Source organism: Thunnus albacares, chromosome 4, assembly GCF_914725855.1.
Source record: "Thunnus albacares chromosome 4, fThuAlb1.1, whole genome shotgun sequence".
Taxonomy (NCBI): Eukaryota; Metazoa; Chordata; class Actinopteri; order Scombriformes; family Scombridae; genus Thunnus; species Thunnus albacares.
The window spans coordinates 19234922-19260947 of NC_058109.1; the positions used below are offsets into that span (position 1 = coordinate 19234922).

A 26026-nucleotide genomic window follows, 5' to 3' on the forward strand; every position below is an offset into this window, starting at 1 on the left:
ACAGTTAGATACAAATTTTAATTAAGTTAATATTTGTCTTGTTCAGTGTCCAAAATAATGAACTGTTTTTCTACATTATAAAAGTAGTCAATTAATTGTCTGAAAAGAAAACAAAATAAATATATGTACTGTGTATGCAGGATATGCTTTGTGTGGTCATAGATGATCACACAGGATCTGGCATCGGAGGAAGTGACAGAATGTTCCCATGAGAGCAGCTGGCCATGCCAGAAAAGCTTTTCCCATCATCCTTTTCTGCTGTATCTCCTCCCTTATCTTTCCCCTTTCTACTCTTTCAGTCTGTTTTCTCTCTCTCTCTCTCTCTCTTTCATGTCTTCTATATCTGGCAAACCCTTAAGAGTTGCCAGGGGGACACACAATGTGTAGAAATCCTGGTGGTGCTTTGCTGTCTTCCTGATTGTTAGCAGCTGGTCAAAGTAAATTAACATTGCTTTGCACTTAGGCCAAAATTAGTCTGAGAAGCAAACATAGAAATCCGATTTCAGGCATTTTGCGCATTTGTACTTCTAATCTTAAGTGTTAGCGTTTCATACTCGGCTCTCTTGTGGATACTTAAAAAGTCACCATGGATGTACCCAACACAACTAATTTGTAAGTAATAGACTGGCATAGATATATTTTTAAGTTGTCTTTTCATTTGTAATGTTGAAATTTGTAATGACTGTTCTTACCTGCATGCCATGCATATTTTGAGCAGTGTCTAAAAGGGGAAAATATGGTGGATATTTGATTAAAGGAGTATAGGGAAATTTAAGTTTTAACATATGTCTGAAAATACATTTGAATGAAAAAGACTCAAAACACAATTGCTTCATTATTTTCTGATGTTCCCTGGCAATATGGAAAATGTTTTACCATTACATGCTTTTGTTTGCATTTACTGAGCTAATCAAACACACATTTCTTTGTTCAGTATTTTGTTCAATTTAAAATGATTCTGTATTCATGTATGAAATGTAGGATACATGAATGTAATGAATATTTTTTTAGCAAATTAGATGTATAGTAGATGTGAATTGAAAAAGCACAATTGCTGTTTGGTCAAACACACTTATTAGTACTGGTAAAGATACATTTGACTAATATTTAATATATTGCATTTACTTGTTTAGAATAACAAACAACATGGTTAAATTGTACTTCTAAATTGTACTCCAATCCTTTGCAGTATTGTTATGTAATAGAGGTGCTTTGTGTTGACTACCTTGACTGCCACTTCTAAACATTTTACTTAACATTATTAATCAGTGATGGAAAATGTCACTTAGTGTCATTGGCTTCAGTGAAACAACATTTTAATCAATATAATGAAATCAAACTATGTAATTCAACTACTGATGAAGGTAACCTCTCTGTTGTGCATAGGTCAATTAATATCCAGTTGACAACATATCAGGTTTCATAGTTCTTCACTTAGGTCTAGGGATGAAGAAATGTTCAGACCCTCTATGAGTACCGAATGTACAGTAATGAGTCTAATTTACATAAACACATTCTGTTTATAGCTCAGTGTTTGCTGATGTGTCTCTCTCCCTCCTAGCAGATGGCCTCCCTGCAGCAGCAGCAGAACTCTCTGATGAGGAAAGTAAAGAGGACTCTCCCCAGCCCCCCTCCAGAGGAGACTCCGCTCCCCATTGTTACTCCAGCACAAATGTACAGCTCTCCTGGCATGCCCCAGAGGGTCCTACCCAGACCTGCCCAGGGAGTCACCAAGGCTGGCCTGCTGAGTGAACTTAAAGCTGTGGAACAAGAGTCATCTAAGCTCCGAAAGCAGCAAGCTGAACTGGAGGAGGAAGAGAAAGAGATTGATGCTAAGTTGCGTTACTTGGAACTAGGTATCACCCAACGTAAGGAGACCATGGTGAAGGAGAGGGAGAGGAGAGAGCTGGCTTACCTGCGATGTATGGGTGACGCTCGAGACTACATGTCAGACAGCGAGCTCAATAACCTCAGGATGGCAGCTGCCACAGCAACTTTTGATGCTAATGGTCTGCTGACACGGCCCAGCACTGCACCACTGAGTCAGTTTACTAATGACCTCAATGCAACCTCTCAGTATCCCTCAACTTCATCATATATGTCCTATCCATACCCTCAAAGTCAACCATCAATGCAGCAGCCTGGCTCTGCTTACCAACAGATAGGTTTCCAACCTCCTCAGTACCCTTCATCCTCTGCACCTCAGCCAGGAACATTCCAGCCCCATCCCCCACCAGGCCCTGGCTACCAGAACCAGGGAACCTATTCCTCCCGCACGTATACTCAGTCCACTTACCAGACAGACCTTGCCATGCAGCAGCATGGTCACCAGGGCTTCCAACCACCCGGTCAGCCTATGCCAGGCCAGAGCCTTCCTTATCCCACCCACAGCTCCTACCAACCTGGTCTCTCCTACCAGCCCCAGGCAGAAATCCTTACAGTCCACCAAAGACCACGGCAAACCTCTTTGGCTGACCTTGAGCAGAAAATCCCCACCAACTATGAGGTCATCAGCAACCCAGCAGTGTCAGTGGCCACATCAGCTCCAGATACTAACTTTGGCTCAGTTTACAGTAATGCTTATGGACAATACCGCCCACCGGAGCCTGGCCTGACTCACTCTGTGGACAGTCCCACATCTGCTTATGCCTCAGATGGACTCTACACCTCTAACTTAGAGCAGAATATTCCTCGGAACTATGTCATGATTGATGACATCAGTGAGTTGACAAAAGACAACACTAGCCAACCCACTGATGCTTTAGGTCATCCTGTGGGAGGGCGGTATCGCAGTGAGAATGGTCCTGCTCGTGGGAGTGCCTATGGTAGGCCTGAAGATGAGCCTGTGGATGCTTATGGCAGACCAACAGGCACAACAGGTTACCAGAGCACCGTGGACAGCCGCACCAGCACCACAGTGAGTGGAGGATCTTCTTATTACTATGATGATTATAAACACACATCACGGAGCAGCTCCAGTAGCCACAAACTCACACCCAAAAATCTTGCCCCTGCGGTAGTCTCCTCTAAACGTAGTAAGCACCGGAAGCAGGGAATGGAGCAGAAGATTTCTAAATTCTCCCCTATTGAAGAGGCACGGGATGTGGAGTCAGACCTTGCCTCTTACACCATGACAACATCAACAGGGGGCAGTTGTACAGTTGTGTCCAGGTCCAAGAAGCTTCAGGATGATGTCACATACGGGATGAAGAAGAATGCATATGACCAGCAGAAATATTACGGTACCAGTCGTGAGGGTCTTGAGGAGGAGGACCGTATGTACAGTTCTGGTAGGTCCAGGTCTACTGGATATGGTATGGACAAGATTTCCTCCAGAGATGGTACAGGCCACAGGAGTAAATCCTATGAAAGGGATGCCATGGAAAGGTCTCAGAGAAGCAGCCGCAGTGGAAGGCCGCCCATGCGCAGCCAGAATTCAGAGGAGGAGAGCCCACTCAGTCCTGTTGGAAAGCCTGTAGGCATGGGAAGAGGCTCTGGAGTGTCAGATGCCCATGATGTGAGGAACCAGTATGGCTCCAGCCATTCGCTGCCAGATGTGCAGGACCACCACAAGAAGGATCTGCCAAGGAGTCATGTCTATAAACCAGATGACCCTTACCTCGTAGATGACATGCACTGTGCTGTTTCTGACAGTGAAGGTAACTGGTGCTGAATAATTTGTGCTGTCTGACACTTGTTTGTCACACCTTTAAAGTGCGCTGGAAAGAGACTGCATGCCAAGAGTGGAATTTTGAGAAGAGCGTCATTATATTATGTATTTTCTTTTTTATGGAATGTTCCCTATGTGAAATGAAGCCAAATATGCCTGTTTTATATTTAAGTTCTGCATGCATTTTTTGAGTGTGAGGTGGTGTCTTCTGTGTTTTAAGAATTCTTTTCCCCGTTGGATTCCTAAAAATGTGCATGGCTCTGGGAAGTGGAGCATGTTTTTTCCAGTTATTTTGCATGGCTTCCATCTGCATGCTACTCCCCTCTGCACATAAAACACAAAAGTGACTGATAATAATATTTGTTTTGGTTTAAAAAGCCTATCATTTGGGCCAAGAGGAGACTGATTGGTTTGAGAAGCCAAGGGAGGCCCGTTCTGATCGCTCAAGACATCACGGAAGTGGAAGTCACTCATCTACAGGTAGGCGTAGTAAACACACCTACCATGATTATGACGAACCTCCAGAGGAATACTGTCCGCAGGATGAGCACAACCAACAGCGCCACTCCTCCTCCACATCATCACGAGACCACCGTCACCATGGCAGCAGCTCTGGGAGACACAGCTCTTCCCGCCACTCCTCAGAGGATCCCAGGTCCTCTCGTACTTCCAGGACACACCCCAAAGACCCATCTAGCCGCACTGATGGCAGGGGAGCCTCATCTACACAGAGGAGGAGTGGTCCAGACTCCCGTTCTGCGCAAGGAAGCCCTCGGAACTCAGGAGACTTCTCTCGTGACCCAGCATCTGGTCATCACCATGGCACTGGAGGAAGGAGCCAGAGACCACAAGGAGATCGCACAACCCCCAGGAGGCAGGACCCCTCTGCTGCAGGACCTAAACCGCAGCAGCAGCAGCAGCCACCTCAGGGCCATGCTGGGCAGCAGCGGTCGGGTGGTCAAGGCCAGTCTGGGAGACATCCAGGCTCTGAACCACTTGATGGCACTCAGCAGGCCCAGCAGCAGCAGCAGCAGCAGCAGAGTGCACAACCGCAGCAGCAGCAACCACTGCAGCACAGTCAGACCCCTCAGAGCAACCAGCCCACAACAACCACTGCAGGAGCTGGACAAGCACAGCAGCAGCCCAAAACCAGCCAAGCACCTCCACAGGGTCGCCAGCCAGGAGTAGGGTCTGCAGCAGGGCAGCCAGCAGCCACAGCGGTTAGTAGAATGCCAGTTTTAATTAACCTACATTAAATAAACCTACTTGATGTTCTTAAGAATGTGCTACTTAAATTTCCTGTGTAATGCGGTAATTTCTTATTATAATATTGCCAATAAGATAATTATGATGAGGAAAACAATTAAACAGACATAAACTTGAAAATTGTTTTAAATGTACCAAAAGAAACAACAGTTATTCATTTATATAAACTGTAAACTGACTTTTTTGGGAAATGGAGAGGGAAAATCAAGAATTACACTGAGAAAAAAAGGACTAAATGGCGTTTCTCTTCAAATAAAAATATGTGTATGCAATCTCTCCACAAAATAATATGCAGAAGTAAAATTAAACTCTCCCCTAACTCCATATTTGTCTCTGCTTGATTAATAACAGGCAAAGATGGATGCTACACCTGCAGCAACTGCCACAGGAATGAAGCCTACAATGGGTGTCCCAACAGTACCTCAGACTACCAAAATTGCTACACCCCCTCTAACAGGCATTGGTAAGTCTCAGTTCCACCATTAACATAAACTACACAATGACTGCAAGCACACGTCAACTTATATGTGATGACTATGTTGTTTGTTGTTTGTTGTTTGCAGGCTCCAAAGCAGCCCCTGTTGGCATTGGTAGCAAACCCGGAGGTATAGGCAGTGCTGCAGCAGGACAGGCACCTGCTGAAGGGGAAAATGTTCTCACCAAAATCCTGCAAGGAGGGGCAGCAGAGCAGGCGGGAAAACTGGGAGATGGTACAGTCATTAATACATAAACTGACTTACAGCTTATATTTGGGTGTAGCTGCTGTTATAACTGCCATCATTTATCTTTTGTTTTAAAAGTAAAATGCTTTAATGCAGAAAAAATGAAGTTACTGGAATTCCTTGAATGGGTATTTCACTGTTTGGGTGAGGTTGTTTTCTAATATTTACCTCCTTCTCTTTGTCACAGCTTTGTCTGGCCTTGGGAAGAAGTTCACTTCATTTTGGTGAACTGAAGAGAGGAGGGTAAGTGAATCCATGCCTTTTTATGAAAGGTACAGGAATTAGCTACTCACAGTGTTTTTCTAACTTTTTAATTTAGATGCATGAGGTGATTTTAGGATGGGAGGCAACAGATGGCAGCCTGCTTATCAACAGAAATGATGAACTGCTTCCCTATTGTAATTTGCTGTCTGGATGTTTGGAAATTATAATGTACTGTATGTACTTATCGCTTTACATGTTTATTTTGAATCAACTGTGCTTTTTCTTTCAGGGTATGCAGAATTGAAATGAGATGGATTGGTGGCTTTGTACTGGAAAAACCTATGAAACTGCATTAAACACATTTCACCATCACAGAGGAAATAAAGGAAGAGAGATATCCTGAGTGCATCAGTGAGTATCTCATCAACTCTTCTTTATCCCTTGAGAAATGAATATTGTCTTTGTGATAAATACTGTGTCACCTGCTCCACCAAGCAAGTGAAAACCATGTCATTGTAGGAAACTATTTTAAAATTTAATAATGTATTAACGCACTTTGTTTTATTCATGTAAAGCAAACACAGTAATGCAGTAACTTGTTAAACCAGTGATACTTTCAGTTCTACCCCGTTAGTTTTAGTTTTATTTAGTACACCGAGACTCCAAGCTGCACAAACATAGAATGCTGTCACACTTTGATTAATGGATTACGTGTTTTATCAGACGGATATTTACATAGATTAGCATAGTCTATGTCTGCATAATGAGAAGACTCAAGTAAAGTGATGACTCATTAAATGCTGTGATTGTGTATTCGGACTGATCTGCTGTACCTTTCCCTTACCCCAAATTACTGAACAGAGCTGGAATCAAAGGATGCCTTGTCAGCACTAAATTCTCCAGACATGGGCCAGCGATTGAAGTGAATTAAATAAGGGTGATTGCTTTGTCAGCATGGTGTTACAAGACATGAGCAGAAGACTGAGGGGACCTTAAAGTAAGTGGATGCCTTGACATGACTACAGTCCAGGAAGGATGATTGTAGAGATGTCTGATGCCTCATTGGACCCAAGGTAAGTAAGTAAAAAACATTCACATACATCTTTGTGTGTATATGTGTGTTCATGTATGTTTGCATGGCTGCATTACTGGCAGGCAAAATTTAGTTTTGTTGTTGTTGTCATTTGTTTTTGTTTGCTTCAGTGTTTTATTTATTGCTTCACTTCTGTGTCAGGTCAGATAATTAAAGTCATAGTCCGCTTGAACTTTCTCCTACAGAGATGAGAGGCCAAAGCCAAGAATAAAGGAGGTGAGCACTAGCACGGTTTACCTTCTGACTCCACACACTTCTAATAATCTGGGCCAAGCACACAGGGCTATAATTAGCCTGAGAAGGCTAACTGTGGCTTGGCTTTAATGTCACACACGCAAAGACACACAGGGACAAGAGCACATGCAGGCACACAGATTCATGACTCATGGTAAGCATCACTCATTATATGGAAGAATGAACTAATGAACTAATTCTGCTCAATAGAGCAGAGCTACAGAAGAGCAAATAAAGCAGATTTCAATGCATTTTATTTAGCTTCTAAATAAAGTACATTATACTGTGACTTGCACAGGATGAGGACGTTAAAGGGTTAATAGGAGGTCTAGCTGTCCTGCTTCCAGTGTTGACACTTAGGTTAATATCAGTTGCTGTGGCTGGGATTTCTGTGTCTATGGCCAGTCTGCGGATTCACTTGGGGAATGTGGAGATAAACTCAACTCAGTGCCTCTTTAAGCAGCAGGCCAGCCTGCTCATCCCGGTGGATTACTGCCGATACCAGCAGAGCAGGGCTATGATTGGCTGGAGTATCCTGTGAAGTAAGGGCGAGAAGGCTGGCAGAGCTGTGACACAAACTTGGCTGAGGGTTTGGTCTATGTCAATGTGCTGTGTAATGGAAATTGCTCATAACAAAACATTTGTGATAGTCCCAATCTTTTCACCAGAACATTTCTTGATAAAAAAACAACTTTTTTTTATTCACATTGGTTTATTTTATATTGGAGCACTTCGTTTTGTGCGTGCATCTGGTCTGGTGAATTTGATATTGTGCATTAACAATTAATTTATTTCTGCTTACATTCACATTTTCACTGTCTTCATTTCAGGAGGACAACAACGGTCAATAATGAGGATGCGGCGACGCGGAGGAGAGAGGGGGAAGGGGAGTTCGAGTCCTGCTTCCCCTCCTCTTCTAGAGAGAGCCTCCTGGGATCTGTGTGACAGAAAAAAGGCCCACTAACAGAGGCACCTGGATATCATGGGAGAAATACAGCGTGTTTTGCCATGCGTGTCCCGCCTTTCAAACAGCTCACTAAAGGAAGCCTCAGAGCTCCCTCTACAGGCTTTCTAATGAAACACCACTCATGTCTGAGGATTGCACATCTGGCAAGGATATTTGATTCTACATTGATGTCTTCAGATTATTGTCATGCAAAACACAGTGAAAAAGAATGAAGAAAACAGATTTTCATAGGTTTTCCTTGTACCAAAGAGACCAACCTTAATGACACCACATACCTGGCGTAGGCCAGGTGTATCACGACAAAGACAACCAACCCGATGACTCCACTACAATCCTTGAATGCTTGGTTTCTCTGATCTCTACAGTACATTCCAGTTTAGGGAATTTGACCCTTTCTTTGAATGTGTTTTTATTTCTCCTCTTTTTGTTTTCAATGTCTACAGAATGCATTGTGTAAATGTGGACATGAGAATGCACGCACAAATATCTGAAAAACTGAAAAAAGAAGCCCATATCAATACTTTTTCACCACCTTTCAGATGCCACTAGTCATTAGCTGTAGGTTTATAGGGAAGGAAATTACTACCAGTGTGCCCACAAGTGTGAGATTCACACAGATGAGAGGACCAAATGAAAGAGTGGCCACGGCTCTTTATTAGCCATCGCAAAGCCATCATTATAGTCAGTCCCAGAGTCTTCTGGGACTCTATCCTTTTATTGATTTGTCTCATCTTTTTAGTTTCTTTTCATTTTTGCCTGATACTCACTGAATGGAAGAGCCTTATTCAGTACATGTTTTTACTTGTATACCTCATATGTTTTGAAACGTCCATATCATCATGCATTTCTTTTTACACAACTGTATACTATTGTATGTACATAAAACAAATCAGAGATCTAATAGTGTAAATTTGTCATTTGTGTATTTATGGAATCACTTTCCAGTGACTTTCTTTTTTTTTTCTCTTGTTGTTCTGTGTTTTTCTTTGGTAAAACTTTATATTTTTCACTTTTTATTTTGTTTCAATCTCTGTTTTCTTGCATCAAATAATTTGCTTGTTGATTTTTAAAGCAATAGCATGCAGAAAATCGTATATAGCACAATGGTATAAATGTTGTTTAAATTAGTGATGGGAAATATCAAACACTTCTGTCGATAAATAGCCGTAATACAATTTGTCAGAGGGTTTACAACCACAGTACCGTGTCCAGATGTGCATGTTACGTGCAGATGCATAAGAGCATGCAGACTGGTACAAACACACTCACACAGACACTCTCTCTCTCTCTATCTCTTGCAAACACATGTGCACACACTATACTGTACAAGTTACACACTTCAGAGCCAAGGTTAATTGTGCTCTCCGTTCAACAGACCTGTTAACGTCCAGCTGATTAATGAGGTTACCAATTCACCAACAAGATAATCTCACTAACAAGCTGGGGCCACTGCCTCTATTTGTGCAATGACACACACAAACACACACATTCACACACACACACACACACACACATACATGCATACAGATACAGGAGAGGATGAAAGCAATTATCAATTCAAATGTTCTATGCAATGACTCATTTTGAACCTGGAAGTGATTCAGCCTAAAACAGTTTATTATCATCATTGTATTCACAAGAAAATGACAAAATTATGAACTAAAATAGTGAAAAAAAAGGTCATGAAAAATGTTTTTACTTAGCAACTTGTCTGTATGAATTTGAATATTGAACTAGAATTGTTTTTATTTTCGTGGCATGTTTCGACCCCTCATTCCCCACACGGGGACTTGTTGCCAAAGGGTAAACTGTGTAGACTGTCAGTTTTGAATGTCCACCATCATGTTGCTTTGAAGCATGGGTTTGCTTGGCTTTGTCTGGCTGTTTGTAAGCCCTCATTCAGTTTTTGTGCGTTTTGGCTGACCTGGGCTCCTCAGTGTTTGGCTTGCAGTGACTGTCCGTGCTGCTATAAACCTGTGATACAGATGGTCAGCACTTCTCATTAATATGTGTCAATGTACATATTGGGTGTCAGTATAACCTGTGGGGTGAATGGAATGCTTCTATCGGATATTTCATTGTTGAATAAACCACTCTGCAGCCAAGCCATTGGAAAGGTGCATGATTAGATCTTATATGCTTGGAGGTTGTACCTGAATGAACACAGCGAGGCATGATTTCACCAAGGTTTGCCTAACGAACCTTGACTTTCACAGGCCAACGTAGAGAATATTGATGAGTAAAATGTTCAGCCAGTCATTCACAAATCAGGGCATGTCATTTTGAAAGCACAAGCCTGACTGGTAGCACTTGCTGCTCAGTGAAACGCAGAAACACGGAGGCTGTGTAACAGTGCCTCTAACTGAACAGTGTAAGATCCGTATCAAAACAAGAGGTGGAGATGCTATCTGGTCGATATGAGGTGCATGAGACAAAACAGCCTTTGGTGCAGCCGTCCAGATTGTCAGAAAAGGCAGACAGACACACATTCTTACTGTAAATACAAATTCATTCTTCTGTACAGCTTTTGAGTTTTGAGTACGGCTGTCATGTGCATCCCCATGCCGTATTTGCTGCCAACTTTTGTGTATAAAAGAATATTTATTACCACAATAATGAGGATGATGATGATACTAATGATGAGGATGATTATTATTATTATTATTATTATTATTGCATAAGCATAGTGTATGTGGCTGACTTGTATTGACTGTTTACAACAGTGGAACAAAACTTGTGTTCAGAAACATATCCAGTCTGTGTAGAGATTCTATACATATTGTGTTTGTACAACAAGAAGAAAAAACCTCCACGGCAATTGCAGAGTAGAATGCCTTTGTCAGACTATCAGGAGGTCTTTGATTTGATGGATATGATCTGCAAAGTGATAAGGGTTTACGAGAAGAAGCGGGGAAAAAAAAAATGAAACAAAAAATCTGGAAAATGTCATTCACTGTTGTAAGTGCAATGGGCAAAACGTCAGTCGTGTATCCATTGTGAAACCTTGTGTTCTATTCAGTGTATTCCTGTAAACAGATAGAGTAAATTTTGGTGCATCATGTCAAGTAATGTGATTAATGAAAATATTGACCCTGCAATTTCCAAACAGAAAAGAATAAAAAGAAAATGAATATATTGTGGTTATTGTCTTCAGTCCTTGTGCACAGTATGTATGCGTGTGTCACCTGTTTCCTTGCAGTGTTGATAGAGACGCTTGGTAAGTTGTGTAGTAGCTTTGCTGCAGAGAGAGAAGAGAGATCAAGAATAAGACCTCAAAGGCAAAGAGACTGTTCAGATAAGACCAGGCTTTACGCACTGAAGCAGTGATGACTTATCCCGGTGTAGGTGGTAGGGAGGCAAGAGCAGCGAGAGGAGAAGCGTCTGCCAATGCACTGGGAGAGATGGAGGTGTGAGTGTGTGAAAACATGTGACTGAATCTGTATGTGTGCATCAGAAAAAGAGAGAGAAATGAAATAGTTCTTATATGTTTCTCTATTCACCACGCAGTTTAAACAGGCTTACCTTGATATATTAAGTGTGATATTGATGTTAAATCTGATTGTTCCTGATTTTCACACCTTTTCAGTGTAAAAATATAAACATGTCTTTTTGCATTTATCTGGTGCCATATTATTGTCCATATCACACCAAATAGGGCAGAAACTGTGGAGCTGTTAATGCAATTGGAATTTGGTTCAGAAGAGAGCGAATGTGTTGTAGAAAGAAAGAAGAGGACTATCTATGAAGGTTAATCTATTAAATCACGTGATTTTTCTTCATCAGCTATTGTTTTGTGCATTCCCTGTTTTAATGGGTTGCGTACATTATGTTTCTTCATTTATGTCCAGCAAGTCCAGGACTTACCACTCCTTTATGAAGAGAACTTACAGTTACAGCACACTGCAGTGCAGGTCTAGTAGTTACTCAACAGCAGACTGCGCCTACAGTTTGTCATCCTGCTGTATTGTACATGAGTGTGGAGTGCTGCAGCACAGCGGAGGACTACTGTAACAAAGTTGAAGTGGCCATCGGGTTACTATGAAACCACAACCCATTCTGCAGCTCCCCTTACCCACATACAGTAGTGAGGCATCAATAGTCATATAGATCTTGGCTGCCCTCATCTGGTCAGACACAGAACTGGAAGCAGAGTGAAGTGAATAGCTAATTTAGCCTTAGGTGAATACAGGCATTTCAGAAATAAAACATTCACAGACTTACAAAAAACAAGTTTTCTCATGAATATTTACTGACACATTATTACTGTAGAAGTATAGTTACAGTAGTTAAACAACAGCATCTCGCTACCTGTTCAAAGATGAAGCCAAAAAATGTTGCTGAATCTTTGGCAGCTAGAATCACATTGTTTGGTGGACTCTAATTCATTATGAAACAATTGAAAGTGTTGAATTGGCGTGGTGGGTAGAAAGGCTCTGGCAAATGATATTAATGCACTCAGATTGTTTCAGTCATTTAGTTGCAAGAGTCGATATTGTCATAAAAGAAGAGAAAGAAAAAACTCTTCATAATGTAACCAAGTGGAAGCCAATGCAGAAACAGGTTGTGGCCTTAAACTGAAGCTAAGTGTATGTCCTCAATGCTAATCCAAAATCTGAAGCGCCCGATTATAATTGCCTTGACTACATACTCAAAAAATGCACTGAGAGGTGAAAGGATTACTTGAACTTTCACCAGACTCTGCTGCTAAAAGGTCAATGAGGTTTAATGAGGTGCAGTCTCTGTACTGTACACTGAATAGCAGACTGACCTAGAAATACTCTTTTGATTCATGAAAGCTTGAAACATCTTTCTCTAAGACCTTAGACACAAGCAAAATCTTGAAGTGGAAAGGGGGCTTTATTTGTTGGGATCTAAAAGATTTAGATTTTTTTTTAAATGTGAGGTTGAACAACTAGAATACAACAAAAATGGAAAGTATCAGTTATAAGAAAGCTATATCGACCCCACAGTAAAAGACTTCTACCAGCAATTATTCAAGGAAGCCAGTAGTGGACTTCATACAAGATATATTTTTTGATAAAGATGATCGAGACATAGGTCCACAAAGGTTAAAAGACCACTAAAATTTCTCTATTAACTGATATGACCCATTAGTGAGAGTGTTGTGAAGCCTTAAGTGCTCAATCTTTGCTCTAACAAAGATTTATTGCTGGGCCCATCAGCCAACTCTACACCGTGTCCAGCCTTTTTCCTCCAGATCCTTCTTATGGAGAATATTTAACATCCTAACGATATTTAAAACAGCTGAGCCCATCCACACACTCACAACTTTATATTTCACAGCATATTTTTTTTCTTTACTGCAAGCATTTGTCCTGAAGGCGTCTCTGAGGCAGCCATGTCCCATCTTCATGTACAGAGCAGGTGAATGCTCATCTTCAGCAGGTTGATGAATGGTTTATTATTGTCCTCAGTTATAGGTCACTTGACCTAGACGCCCTCATATTAAGGGCATAAATGTAAGTTGTTAAACTATAATTGGGATGCTTGCATTCATCCATTTCCTGAAAGCCATGACCGGGGGCTCAGCCCCCGAGGATTAACCCATTATTTTCATCAGCCATTACCTCAGAGGAACAGTGTGACTCATCCTCGATTGATGGGAAGTGTGCTATACGTTAGAGGTAGAGGAGATGAAGAGCAGAGGAAGATGAGAAGCAAGGACCACTCATCCTCCAAATTAATTAGCTGTCATTGTTATAGCCACTGTGCACACACACTTTACCAGAATTGAGTCTATTTCTTAGAATTAAAGTGATTCACTGTGTTACCAGGACATGATGTGATTATCTTATACTTGTTGCAACTGTGACCTTTTCAGATAATACAGAGCCCTGTCTATTTTTTTACTTTTTCAAGGAAGTAATAAACCAGAAACCTTTTTGATATTGGAAATCAAAATCAATTCTTAGAAGTGATTCAGGAGCCGGTTAACATGACTTTGATGTGTTTAACTGTATCACAAGAGGCCAGTAGAGAGCAGAGTCACAACCCTATCAGCCCTAAATATGTCTGGATCCATCAGACTGCTGAGCAAAATGTTAAATGAATGGGGCCAAGGAAGAACTGGCTGCTCAGGGTTTCCTCCCTCAGCCTGTCACTCACAGTCTTAATCTGCTTGCTTGCGAGTCTTACAGACTGCATAATCAATACACAACCCTTTAATAATGAAACAATCCTTTTCCAGGCCTTTATGTCTTCTAAGTAAGTGGTTCTCAAGCTTTTTCATGTCAAGGACCCCTAAACTGGCACAAATTAGACCATGGACCCCCATTTGATAAGACTTAGTCCCAGGGTCCCCCATCTGATAAGATTTTTGCTTTTAGATATTTTATCATTTCAGAAAAAGAAAAATAACCTGATTCACTGGGTCTCAGAGGAAAATCTGTGTTTGTAATCTACTTTCATCTACTGGGAGAGTTCAGTTAAGTCTTAATTTGTTTTATTTCAATTATTATAGTTTTTCAAAAATTTCTAAATATTATTTATTTAAAGTCTGTTTTATGTCATAATGACATTTCCCTCCTATTATAATATTATTTCATGATATCATGTCACTTTTATTCATTAACTCACTCCAATTGCCCCCTGCTTCTCTTCAGCAAGTAGCTCAACTTGCTAACAAAATTAACCAATTAGCCTTTGTTAGCTCCGGCAACAACACTTTTAAAGTAATTCTGAATGGACCAGAGGCTGTAAATAACACGTAGCACACATGCATAGAAACATACTTCTTTTATTTAGCTCAACAAGGCCACACATGCTACTGATACCTAGCCCAATTATGTCACCCATGTATCAGCAGACATTTGGGTCGCACAGAGGTAACAATTTTCTGAAAGATAACACTAATCGTTAAAAACCCTGAAGGTTGTTAAAAAACACTGCTTTGTCTGTTTTGATTGTGTTTTCAGAATCCCCAAAGACTCTTCTTTTTTTATTATTATTATTCAGTGGATGGAACATTTTTCATTCAAATGGTTAGGAGAGTCTTTGGTGACTCTGGAAATACCTTCAGAACAAAACCTTCTGTTTTTCATTTCTGTTATCTTAAGAGAATTTATGCTAATAAAACAGAGGTGCAAACTGGGCTAAATTTTACCCAGCTAGCTAAACTAACTTGGCTGTGTTAGCTCGCATTTTGGCTAAATAGTAGTCTGAAATTGGTTATGACAAAGGCTTTGGTGGAAAAAATGACATTAGTGTACTCTTGTTTGACATCCACAGCCTGGAGGTCAAAGCTCTGTGTGGACTTAAACTAAGCAGAAATTACATGCTAGCTTGTGATTTAAATGATCAAACTTTATTATTTCTCGCCTTGTAATCAGAAGATAAACATAATTTAATAAAATCAGAAGATATACATTATTTAACAAAAATCAGAAACACATAATGCTGGGAAAATAATTGCAGCCAGGAAACATGGTACCAAGCTAGCAGCAGGGTGGCTCACCATCAGCCTGGTTACAGCTCAGATTACCATCAAAACATGAGGATTTAAGGGAAACTTGTGATTTTACTTTCCGTTTTTTCCCCCATTGTTTAAGTTTACTGTTGGAGCAGCTGATAGCCAAGAAAAGACGTCTACCTGTCTGTTAACACTGGACTACATCTTGTTGAAAAGTTGTAGATTGTAACCTTTACTTTAATGACGTTTGATGACTATATTTTCACTGTCTGGGTTCTATTAGATCTCCTGTAAAATTTTCTTAGGAAAAACACTTAAAAAGTGAAATTCCATACATTTAACAGTGTTAAACACGAGTTTGAAACATGGATGTATTATAATACATCCATGTTTCGCAAGTGATGTGCCACCACAATAATGGAGGCTTGTCTACTTCCGTTCTCATCAGCATCGTTTTTTGGCCTCAAGTCATTCCTAATCTCATTTAATAAGTAATTACTTATTTCAGAGGCCAAACAAGACAGCAAATTACCACATAAAAGTAAAGGCATCAACAAAACAAAACACAACACCAAAAAAAAAAAATGTCAGGAGTGTGAGGGTGAATGCAAAAGATCATTCAAAACACAACTTTGTGGTTTAAAACAATTTTGTGGATTAGCTTCGTAAGGGTAAGAATAATTTAAGGGTATGTAATTCTGATCTGAAAACTGATCTTTTCACAACTACAAGTTTAGCCTGACTCTTTGCAAAAATAAAAACAAATAAAATAAAGAAATAATAGTTTAAAAAAAAAAAACAACTATGTATGTTATTATATGTGTTTGTATTTTTATGCATCTGCTGTGTCATAATTAAATGAAACATATATGTTAAATGACAATTATTTAGTTTTTTGTCTTTAATAACTGAATGAATTGTTTTTCATTGTGACATTTATTTCCCATGCCATAGTTAAATCCAATCACAACAGAAAAAACAAATCAGTGTATTGCATTCAGTGTTGTCCAGCACAGGGCTGAATAGACCTGACAATACTACAAACATAACAGTTGATTGTTTTTCATTTTTGTGTGGACAGTGCATTTCCATCTCAAAAAAGAAAAAGCTCCTCATGAAAACTAATGACAGTGATTTGTACAGTCAGTTATTGAAGACAAAAAGCTTAATAATTGTCATTTATCATATGTTTTTGTTCAATTATGTCACAGTAAATGCAAACATAAAAAGGAAATAGATATGACACTTCATTTCTTTGTTTGATAAGTTTTTATTCAGGGATTTAAAATCCTCCCTAGTATGACTCTCCTATATAAGAGGTAATAATTCACACTTTTTGAGAGGAAAACATTTACTCTCTTAATTATCACTGGGATGTTTTGTAATTCAACTTCTGGGGGCCCACCTTAGGTGTAATTTGTAAATATCCAGACATTTGCAGCACTGACAGCATTGACATGGCAGCACTTCAGCAGTGACCATACTACTACTGAAGAATATATTGCAGGTCAAATTGTGAGAAGAAAGAGAAGCCAAGACTCTGAATGGCCTCCACTGTCTTGCAAGGGGTCAGCAAATCCAAAGCAACATTGCTACTAACCAGCCACCACCTACGTTCTGCTTGTTCCTGGGATCTCATAATGGAAACTTAAGTGGAACATACAGTAGAGGAAAGAGATATTCAATTAAATGGAGAACAAATGGATTCTTCCCTCGTCATATTCATAAGTGTGCATGAAAGAGAAAGAGAGGGAGTTTGTGTACGTCCGTGTGTTTGTGTTCAGAGCACAGAAATGCTGATGCTTCTGCTTTTGGGCCCTGTCAAGCATACTTAGCATCAGTGTTTACAATGCAAAGTGGAAGAAAATCCCTTTAATTTCAGGAGGCCTGAAGGCAGGCGAGAGCAAGAGGAAAAGACGGAAGCCAGGGGGACATTGTTTTGTTTTGGAAAGACCTGCAGGCTGTTCAAACACTTCTGAAGGACATACTCACCTCATGGTGAAGTCACAGTGTGTGATTTCATGAGTTTAGATTGATTTGTGCTGTAACAGAATTCCTCTGTCAGAACAGCTCACAGGATCTGCAATTAACCTCAGGCAAATCTTATTCATAATGCTGGGAATATGAATACTGAGAAGGAGCTGGTTCACTGTTAAAGACCCCACAAAATGCCACATCTTTTTTGTTGTATCATTGTTCCAACTGTTTCATTTAAAACCAAAGACTATCTGTCCCATTTCTGAGTTGCTTACAAGTTTAAACTGAACTTTTATATGATGATAATAAAACACAACTCATGTCAAAATCAGACCTGAAAAATAAGTAGACCGTTTTAGTCACCTTTACAGACAACATGATATTATATATTAATTAAGTGTTTCCTGACTGAGTCTCTCCATGTGCTGCATCCTGCACACTTAATCCACTTTCATGCAAGCAGTGTTGGGGTAATTCTCTTTCTTCAGCTAAGCCAATAACAATTAACTGGATCAGATGTGCAAGAGTAGCACGGAGCAAGAAATTATAAAATAGACCATGGCAGCATAAGTATAGGAGCGACTTTGCTACCCAGAGTTCAGCCTGTCAGGCAGCGCTTGCTCACTCATGTGCAAATCCTTAGGATTATCAGACCACAGGCCAATCTCTTGGTATAGCGCTAACATTAGCCATCTTTAACCTACAAGTATTACATCGGCATAGCTTGTTGAGGGTGGCACTCAGCGTGGGAGGAGGGGCTGCCTGCGAGTCTCATTACAGGGCAAAAAAAAAATCGTAACCTAAAAACAAAGAAACGCTGCTGATGACTGTGCAATCACAGCTTTGACAACTGATCCAAAAATCATTTTAAATTAGGCCTACCTATCCTGAAATGTACTGTCACTACATCACCGAATCACGTGTTTCCTGGCACCTGCAATCCTCCGGTGAATAAGTGATCAGAGACAGGAAATACAGACAGCTCGACTAAAAAAAAAGATACTCAGATATCTTCAGGTAATGAAAGCGGACGCACGGTAATGATTCCCATTCAGCATCAAGATGATGTGAAATTCATTGCAGGCCGCTCACCGCATCTCATCCGCCCATCCCCTCCTGCCCGCTGTCACTTACAGTAGTGGTGATGCTGCTCCCTGGTGTGTAGAGGAGGAGAGAGAGCGTGTCCGCTGCCCAATGACAGCGCAGGATGCTGAGAGAGGCTGCTGGGGTGAATGGAGGCGACAAGATGCCGTCTAGAGCGGCGAAGGGAAGGATTTAACATCGATAAAGGTATATTTCTTTTCTTTATTTCACATTCACTCTATCCGCGGTTTATACTTGAAGTAATGACACTTACAATCCCTGAGCTGTCCTGTCAATTTTGAGCGTTTTGTGAGCGACTTGGCGGAAGAAAAAAAAGCATATGGCTATGTGCGTTTAAATAATCATTCTGTGGTTGATTGCATTGGCACAGCCACTCAGTGCTCACTTGATACCCGAGAATTTGCATTTTAAAGCCGTGTTGAAACGATGCGGCGGGTTTGACTAATATTTCATTGGTGTATTCAGGTGCTCGACGCGTACACCACGCTGGAGCCATCGAAAATGTAGGCCCAATGAGCTGTCAATTGAACGGTCGTGCTTCCTGTGCTGCATCAAATGTAATTCAGCCTTTCACACCATTAGGACACCTATTTTAATGGACCTTAGAGGTTTATATATAATAAGATAAACATCTGTCCAAGACGTTTCTAGTGTTTTTCCAGACACTTTTCATTCAGGAGACACAGCTATACAGCTATAAGCAGGTCTATCGTTGAACATTGGTGGACGGGTGAACAGGCCACTTGGAGTAGCACATTAACATTTTCTCATCTAATCAACCAACCATTGGAGTCAGTGGGAAGCATGGGGGCGTTAAGGCTCTGTAGTAGAATACGTGATGAGGAGGCTGCATGTGTTGCACTTGCTCAAGTGCTCACTGCACCGCACTGAAAGGGTTGGTGCTTCTCATCTTTTCATGTGAAATGTCTCTATTATCAACCCATATTGAAGGCTATTTATAGAAGATTGTCCTCCTTTGTCTGCCTTAGACATGGCTCTGACCTCAAAAAGCACATTATCGCAAGCGAAGAGCCCTGATTTTAACTGGTAGTCTCCTTCACGACAGTTAAGAACAAAATGCCTGCATGTTGCCTTTCAAAATGTCAGGATCGCCTTATAGAAAACCAGTCTCCCTGACCCCACAGTTACTCAGCGCTGCCTGTGGTGAAAACATTGTTTCAGAACATCTGTATCCTCTCCGCTGTTTCCGCACCACTGCTCACTGAATTACCAGTGATAATTTCTCCTGTGGCCCTATACTTGCAATTTATGAGAGGTTTTTTGGCCCTGATAACAATAATCACTTGATGTCTGGTCAGAAATGAAGTGCAAGGCCATGAAGTGCAAAAATCTCTATGCAAACCCAGTATTTGATTGAAAAGTAGACTGTTATAGCCTACAGAAGAATGGATGGATGGAGGATGGATTATAAAATGTGTTAAAAACAAGTTTGATGACACATTTTATGCCTCTTCCTTCAGGTTTGTTGCAGATCTTTTGTGTAGTCAACTGTAGACAGTAAGGGTGGGGTGGAGGGTTACTCTCAGCTGGCATCCCTTGTGGTACTCCAATATTATCACTGTTTCTGCAATAATATGATACTCTCTTATTGCATACTGGCCATTTCCCTCTGTCTGACACCCTCAGCAATGTGCTCTTGCACTGTGTAGATATGGCTGATGTAGAGATTAAATCAGCTGGTCAATATAAATTAGAAATTTGAGGTTTGAACAGAGTTAGAAGAAGAATGAAAGGATTAAGGTAATGCTATGTATTACGAGACATAAAATGATGTAGGATTTGATTGTGTCTTTCAGAGGTTGTAAGATTTAATATTTGACTTTGACACAGAAAATTAATCAACAACTATTTTAAAAATTGCTCACGCTGTACACTTCGTTAATCAATGCTCCACGGCACCAGGCAAATCAATCTGTAAAATATGAGACTGTGGCACGTTCATGTGATCACAGTGTGTGCCACTGGGGGGCCAGAAAATAGAGACACCTTATCACACGATACAGAAATTGCAGTTAAGATGTTTTTTTTTTTGAGACTGTCAGAGGTGCAGGTTCTGTGTGCCATTTTTGTGGTCATAGTCTGTAATGTTGAGCAAACATCAAGTATCCTTTCTGGCAATGCAGCTTTCCTCTGTTAGTTGTTTAGTTGTTATTGCTATTTAAAAAAAAAAGAAGAAAATATTTCTGGCATATGTGTCGTTGTTAGATACAGCACCAGTCAAAAGTTTGGACACACTTTCTCATTCAAGGGAATGGGAAGATGTGTCCGAACTTTTGACTGGTGCTGTATCTGACAGTAACAGGAAACATGGGGAGCAAGGGGGAATGACATGCTACAAACGTCTCCAGCTGGAATTAAAGCAGGGACGTCATGGTCACATGGTCCAACAGCGCAGCACAGTTGGCATTATCCTGTAAATTCACAATTACAAAGTCTGCTACACAAGTGAGTCATAATGAAGTTTAATACCAGTTAGTAGTTGATAACAGTCACACAGTTTATATGTTTTCAAAGTAACATCAGGCAACTTTAAGTGGTACAAAAAGACACAGCCTGAATTGTTTGTGCATCAGTGGTGATGAGGAGCAAGTCTAAAAAAATCATGACACTATATGCTAAACAAAAAGAAACTGCGTTATCAAAGAGGAACAGACACTGCAAGTAAAGCCTCACAAACACTGAAAGATGCTTGACAGTGCAAATCACAATGCAGCCTCAGAAATGACCACTGAGTTGAATCATCAACAAAAAAAACAAACAAACATTATGAGCCACACCAAATTGGATGTACTGCAGGGTTGTTGTAATTCATTATAAGGTATTTTTGTTGGTTTGTCTGTGCTGCCCATTGCATTTACTAACCAGACTTTACAGGCCTGCTGTAGCAAGCTGACCACTGCAGATAAGAGCAGCTGTGTTTGTTGTTCATGAGTTTGTCTGTGTTTGTAAAATTTGCCTCTGTCTCTCATAGGGACAGATGAAAAGAAGTTATTTTACACTATTAATTGGCTATGAATGTAAAATCTTAAGCCTGTCCAAACCTTTAAACAGATTCTGGTGGATTTGTTCTGCCATTTTATGGTTATACATCGTCATCCCATACCTAGACACCTGTTACTTGATATAACTAACAGAGACGACAGTGTCCTTTCTGACCTCCTCTGCTGGGCTGCAGTGATCGCCCCTGGCCCAGTGTTTCCTCACAGATGATGTCTTAGTGAGTGCAGCTGAGGGTTCCTGTCATCCGAAATCGTACTGAATTTCATTCACAGAGGAGACCTGTTCTGTGCCATGAGCTGTTAATTTATCTGTCCCTCAAGGAAAAATAAAATAATACACATCAAGTTAAAACAAACAAACGTAGGATGTTTGGCGAGATAACGCCTATAAATGTCATGTCAATATCTACACTTGGCCACAGTTGTTTTTCTGCACTTTGTGGAAACTTATGCCACCGGTATGTGAGACGACCGAGGTGCTTTATCTCTGTTAGCCCAGGCATTGTCACCATGGCAACTGGGTCTGAGCAGCAAGTGTCACCAGCGGAGAGAAAGTACCGTAGTTCACTTTCATGGCAGAGTCAGTCCAACATTATTCATCACCAGACAACTTGTGACATAAACAACTTCAATGTCTGTGTCTCTGCCTTCAACATTTGTCGTTTTCTCTCTGTTTCTTTTTTTTTTTTACATTAAAAAAATGATCTACCATGGTGTAATAATGGCACTGTCATTACCTGCCATCTCAAGCTTGCCTGCTTTATATCTTGTGATATATTGAAGCTTCAGAGTCATTATTACACCATTAAAAATTCAGCCTTCCCTATTCTTATTTCCTAGTCAGCCAGTGGGATGTGCAGTATCTTAAAATCTTTGAATCTCCCATCTTGATTAAAATTATTACTAGTAAATTTTACTTCAGTTTTCAGTCCCACTGTATGGTATACTTGTATACTATGGTTTAACTCATTAAGCTAATCAACTTTTTGGAAATGTATAAAATATAATTATTTGAGGTATTTTTTTCTTGAAGTGCACAACAAACAACAATAATATCAGGAACAAAAAAAAATCAGTATAATCAGATCAGTGCTAACATCTGCTCAGTCCAGAAGTCTGCACAGTCATAATGTGAGTAACATAACATCAGTGGTTATAAAGTCATAGCAAGTCCCTGGTTTATGTTAATTTGTACATTTTATGTGTTTATGAGATAGAACAATACTGCAGAGGATTACTTTATGCTGTGTGCTACGAGCCTGATTGTGTTAGCTGTCTTTCATAACTGATTTTTATTGCATTGAGTGGAAGATATTGTATTGATTGTATTGCCAAGTGCAACACAGTGTCTGTTGATGTGCTCGGGTGCTCTGAATACTGTAGCAGCACGCACTGTTACGTTTCTGTCACTTTGTTTCTAACACTTTTCAATAAACCTTGTATCCAAACATCAGTGTGTTCGCCACAGAAAACAGAAGAAGATCTGATCAGCTAGGGAGCTAACATCACACGCACATAAGCTGCTAATTAATAAGGTCTATACATCTTTACTGGAGGCACAAAATATGCTCGCTTTAACTAATTGCTAATCTAAAAACTGTGGTATTTGAATGATTAAATTTTTCACAGGATTCATTTAAATAAGAACATTTTGTTCTGCATTTCGTTATTACTCCATGGATATCATTATTTACTCTTATTTACACTTGACCATTATTGATCAGAACAGACTAATGTGAAATAAGATATAATATCCAGTGTTTTAATTAGTCTATTATTTAGCTAATGTACTGCATGGTTGTAAAGCTGTATTGTCTTTCCGGACTTTATCAGCAGCATTAATGGGATTTAGATAAATGTTGGCCAGTGGGAAATCCAGGATGTTGCTGGGAATTCATTGATGCTGTGGCCATTTGAAATAGGAGCCACATAAAATGTGACAGTTTGTTGCTGATTTTGCCACGTACAGTCTTAAAGCGAACAGAACTATTTCTTTCTTCATCATGCAGGGAAAATGTGTTTTTTTTAAAGTTTGAAGTGTTTTTCTGTGGCTTTCATCTGACACATAAAAACTGTTTTTGTTCATCTAACAGGTGCTTCTCTCCTGTTTCCTCAGATCTGATTTTGATGTGCTCCACCTATTAAGGCATGAAATAAGTCACCCATGTGCAGTTCAGAGAGTCAGAGCAGTCTCATTTCAGCGCGCCCCTGTTAAGGACCCTCTGGTGGCTACACCGCCGATTCACAGGACATGTACGGCAGTGCCAGAGCTGTAGGCCATATAGAGAGCAGCCCCGCACGGTCCCCGCGCCTGCCAAGGTCCCCCAGACTGGGCCATCGGAGGGCCAACAGCGGGGGCGGGGGTGGTGCGGGGGGCAAGACGCTCTCCATGGAGAACATCCAGTCCCTCAACGCTGCCTATGCCACTTCGGGGCCCATGTACCTGAGCGACCACGAGGGCGTGGGCTCAACTGCCACCTACCCAAAAGGCACTATGACTCTGGGTCGTGCCACCAGCCGGGCCATGTACGGGGGCCGCGTCACAGCCATGGGCAGCAGTCCCAACATCGCTTCAGTGGGGCTGCCCCATGCTGACCTTCTGTCTTACAGTGACCTGGGCTCCCTCTCCATGCTGCACCCCCACCACCACCAGGGGGTGCCCTCCGCTCTGCTGAGGCAGGCGGTGCGGGGCAGTGGGGGGGAGCTGCTGGAGATGCAGGCCCAGCTCAGGGAGATGCAGAGGGAGAATGAGCTGCTGCGCAGGGAGCTTGACCTGAAGGACAGTAAGTTGGGATCTTCTACCAACAGCATCAAAAGCTTCTGGAGTCCTGAGCTGAAGAAGGAGCGGATAATGAGGAAAGAAGAGGCAGCACGCACATCAATCCTTAAGGAGCAGATGAGAGTCACTCATGAGGAGAACCAGGTGAGAGTGGTCCTCTCAGCTGTCATAATCCACTCATTACTGCAGTAAATTGTAGTTGCAGTTGCTGCTAGTCTGTCTTTCTATTTTTTCAAGTATTGTCTTTTTTGATGTGTCTGTCTCCGCTTTTACCATTCTCTTTTCTGCAATAGACCATTGTCATCCTCAGTCTGAGATCTCAAAGAATTATTGCAGTCAGTCATGTTTTTCAATCATTGTGGAAACCTTTCTGGAAAGAGTTCTTTGTGTACATAAATATTTAACACACACTCTCCTCACCGAGTACTCCTTAAAATCAATGTCAGAGAGACCACTTGAGCCACAGGAAATATAAAACCATATAATCTAGTTTTCCGTAATCTCGTTTTTTGACATCTGAACTGATCTACTGATGTAATTTGATTCAGCATATGTTTTAAATCCTCAACTGTACACAGCATGTGCCTTGTAGTGTATGAAACCACTGTATACAGTCGCTTTTTAACACAAACCTGGTTGTAACACTGATTTATTTTATTGTCAAAGGTTATTATCAGATTGGACCCAGAGTGTGAGATGTCAAAGGGTTTTTCTGCTTGCTTCAGTGTAGGGGTGTAGTCATGACCCAGTTAAATCAGTTAGTGACAAAAGTAGGCACAAGGCCCAGAGACAAATGCCAAGGACACTTAAACACTCTCTGTCTGTGTTTCTTTCTCTCTCTCTCTCTGTTTGTCTCTCTTTTTCCTTTTCCACCATCTTTCATATACTCACTCTGACTTTGATCATCTCTCTCTGTCTACCTCTATTCATCTGGCCGTCACTGTCTTCAAATATGGTATAAAGCTCATATGTTTATTTTCTCTTTTACTAAATCCAGAAAAATACCAAACCACAGCTTCTTTTTAATTCTTCTCACTGCACCGTGTACGTATTTTCTAACTGATTATTATTAATTTAGTGTTAGATACACTGGAAATAATGTAGATGTCAGCTGAACATAATTTACTACTCTTGGAAGCCTAAAGTGATTTTGCATTTAATATGGTAAAATGCTGTGTCACCCTAATTTAGGCAATTTTCATGTTTTCATCAGTAAATAATTTCTTCTCTATAGATTGGAAGGAAATCGCTACCTGAAATGTAGTGCAGTTTGATTTTTCAGCTTGCAAGTAAAAGTGCACGACACAAGGTATTGTGGAATAGGTCAGCGTATTGCTTGACTGGTCAGACTGAGCTCTACAGTGTTTTTCTTTTTCTTTCTTTTTGAGGCAGGCTGTGGCATGATGCAGCAAATTGCACGACGCCTCAAGCAACGTAAAGGCTGAATTTTTGCCAGCTGGTTGTGGTCTTTGTGCCAGTCTGTCTACGTTTCTGTCTCTCTGCCTGAGTGATATTCGGTGATGTCAGAAATTGAGCAGGCAGTAGACCACTCATTACTCAA

General features: G+C 40.7%; 2 protein-coding genes across 7 annotated transcripts in view; both read left to right on the top strand.

Annotated features, from left to right (window-relative positions):
* bsnb (bassoon (presynaptic cytomatrix protein) b) overlaps positions 1–11100 on the top strand; it is a 67548-nt gene extending 56448 nt beyond the window's left edge. Inside the window, exons 6-14 of one of the 6 annotated variants that reach the window (XM_044347836.1) lie at positions 1565–3659; positions 4049–4890; positions 5288–5399; positions 5500–5646; positions 5846–5901; positions 6152–6273; positions 6724–6939; positions 7141–7171; positions 8020–11100. In XM_044347836.1, coding sequence (XP_044203771.1) covers positions 1565–3659; positions 4049–4890; positions 5288–5399; positions 5500–5646; positions 5846–5886 — 3237 coding nt within the window. In that variant the 3' untranslated portion in view covers positions 5887–5901; positions 6152–6273; positions 6724–6939; positions 7141–7171; positions 8020–11100. Of the gene's footprint in view, positions 1–1564; positions 3660–4048; positions 4891–5287; positions 5400–5499; positions 5647–5845; positions 5902–6151; positions 6274–6723; positions 6940–7096 lie in introns of all 6 variants that reach the window. The other 5 variants (XM_044347834.1, XM_044347832.1, XM_044347837.1 and 2 more) reach the window with 5 other exon arrangements.
* Positions 11101–18398: 7298 nt separating this feature from the next.
* Positions 18399–26026, top strand: part of erc2 (ELKS/RAB6-interacting/CAST family member 2) — a 42704-nt gene continuing 35076 nt past the window's right edge. Inside the window, 2 exon segments of the mRNA XM_044347848.1 lie at positions 18399–18852; positions 23803–24609. Of these exon segments, the coding sequence (XP_044203783.1) occupies positions 23938–24609 (672 nt within the window). The 5' untranslated portion in view covers positions 18399–18852; positions 23803–23937.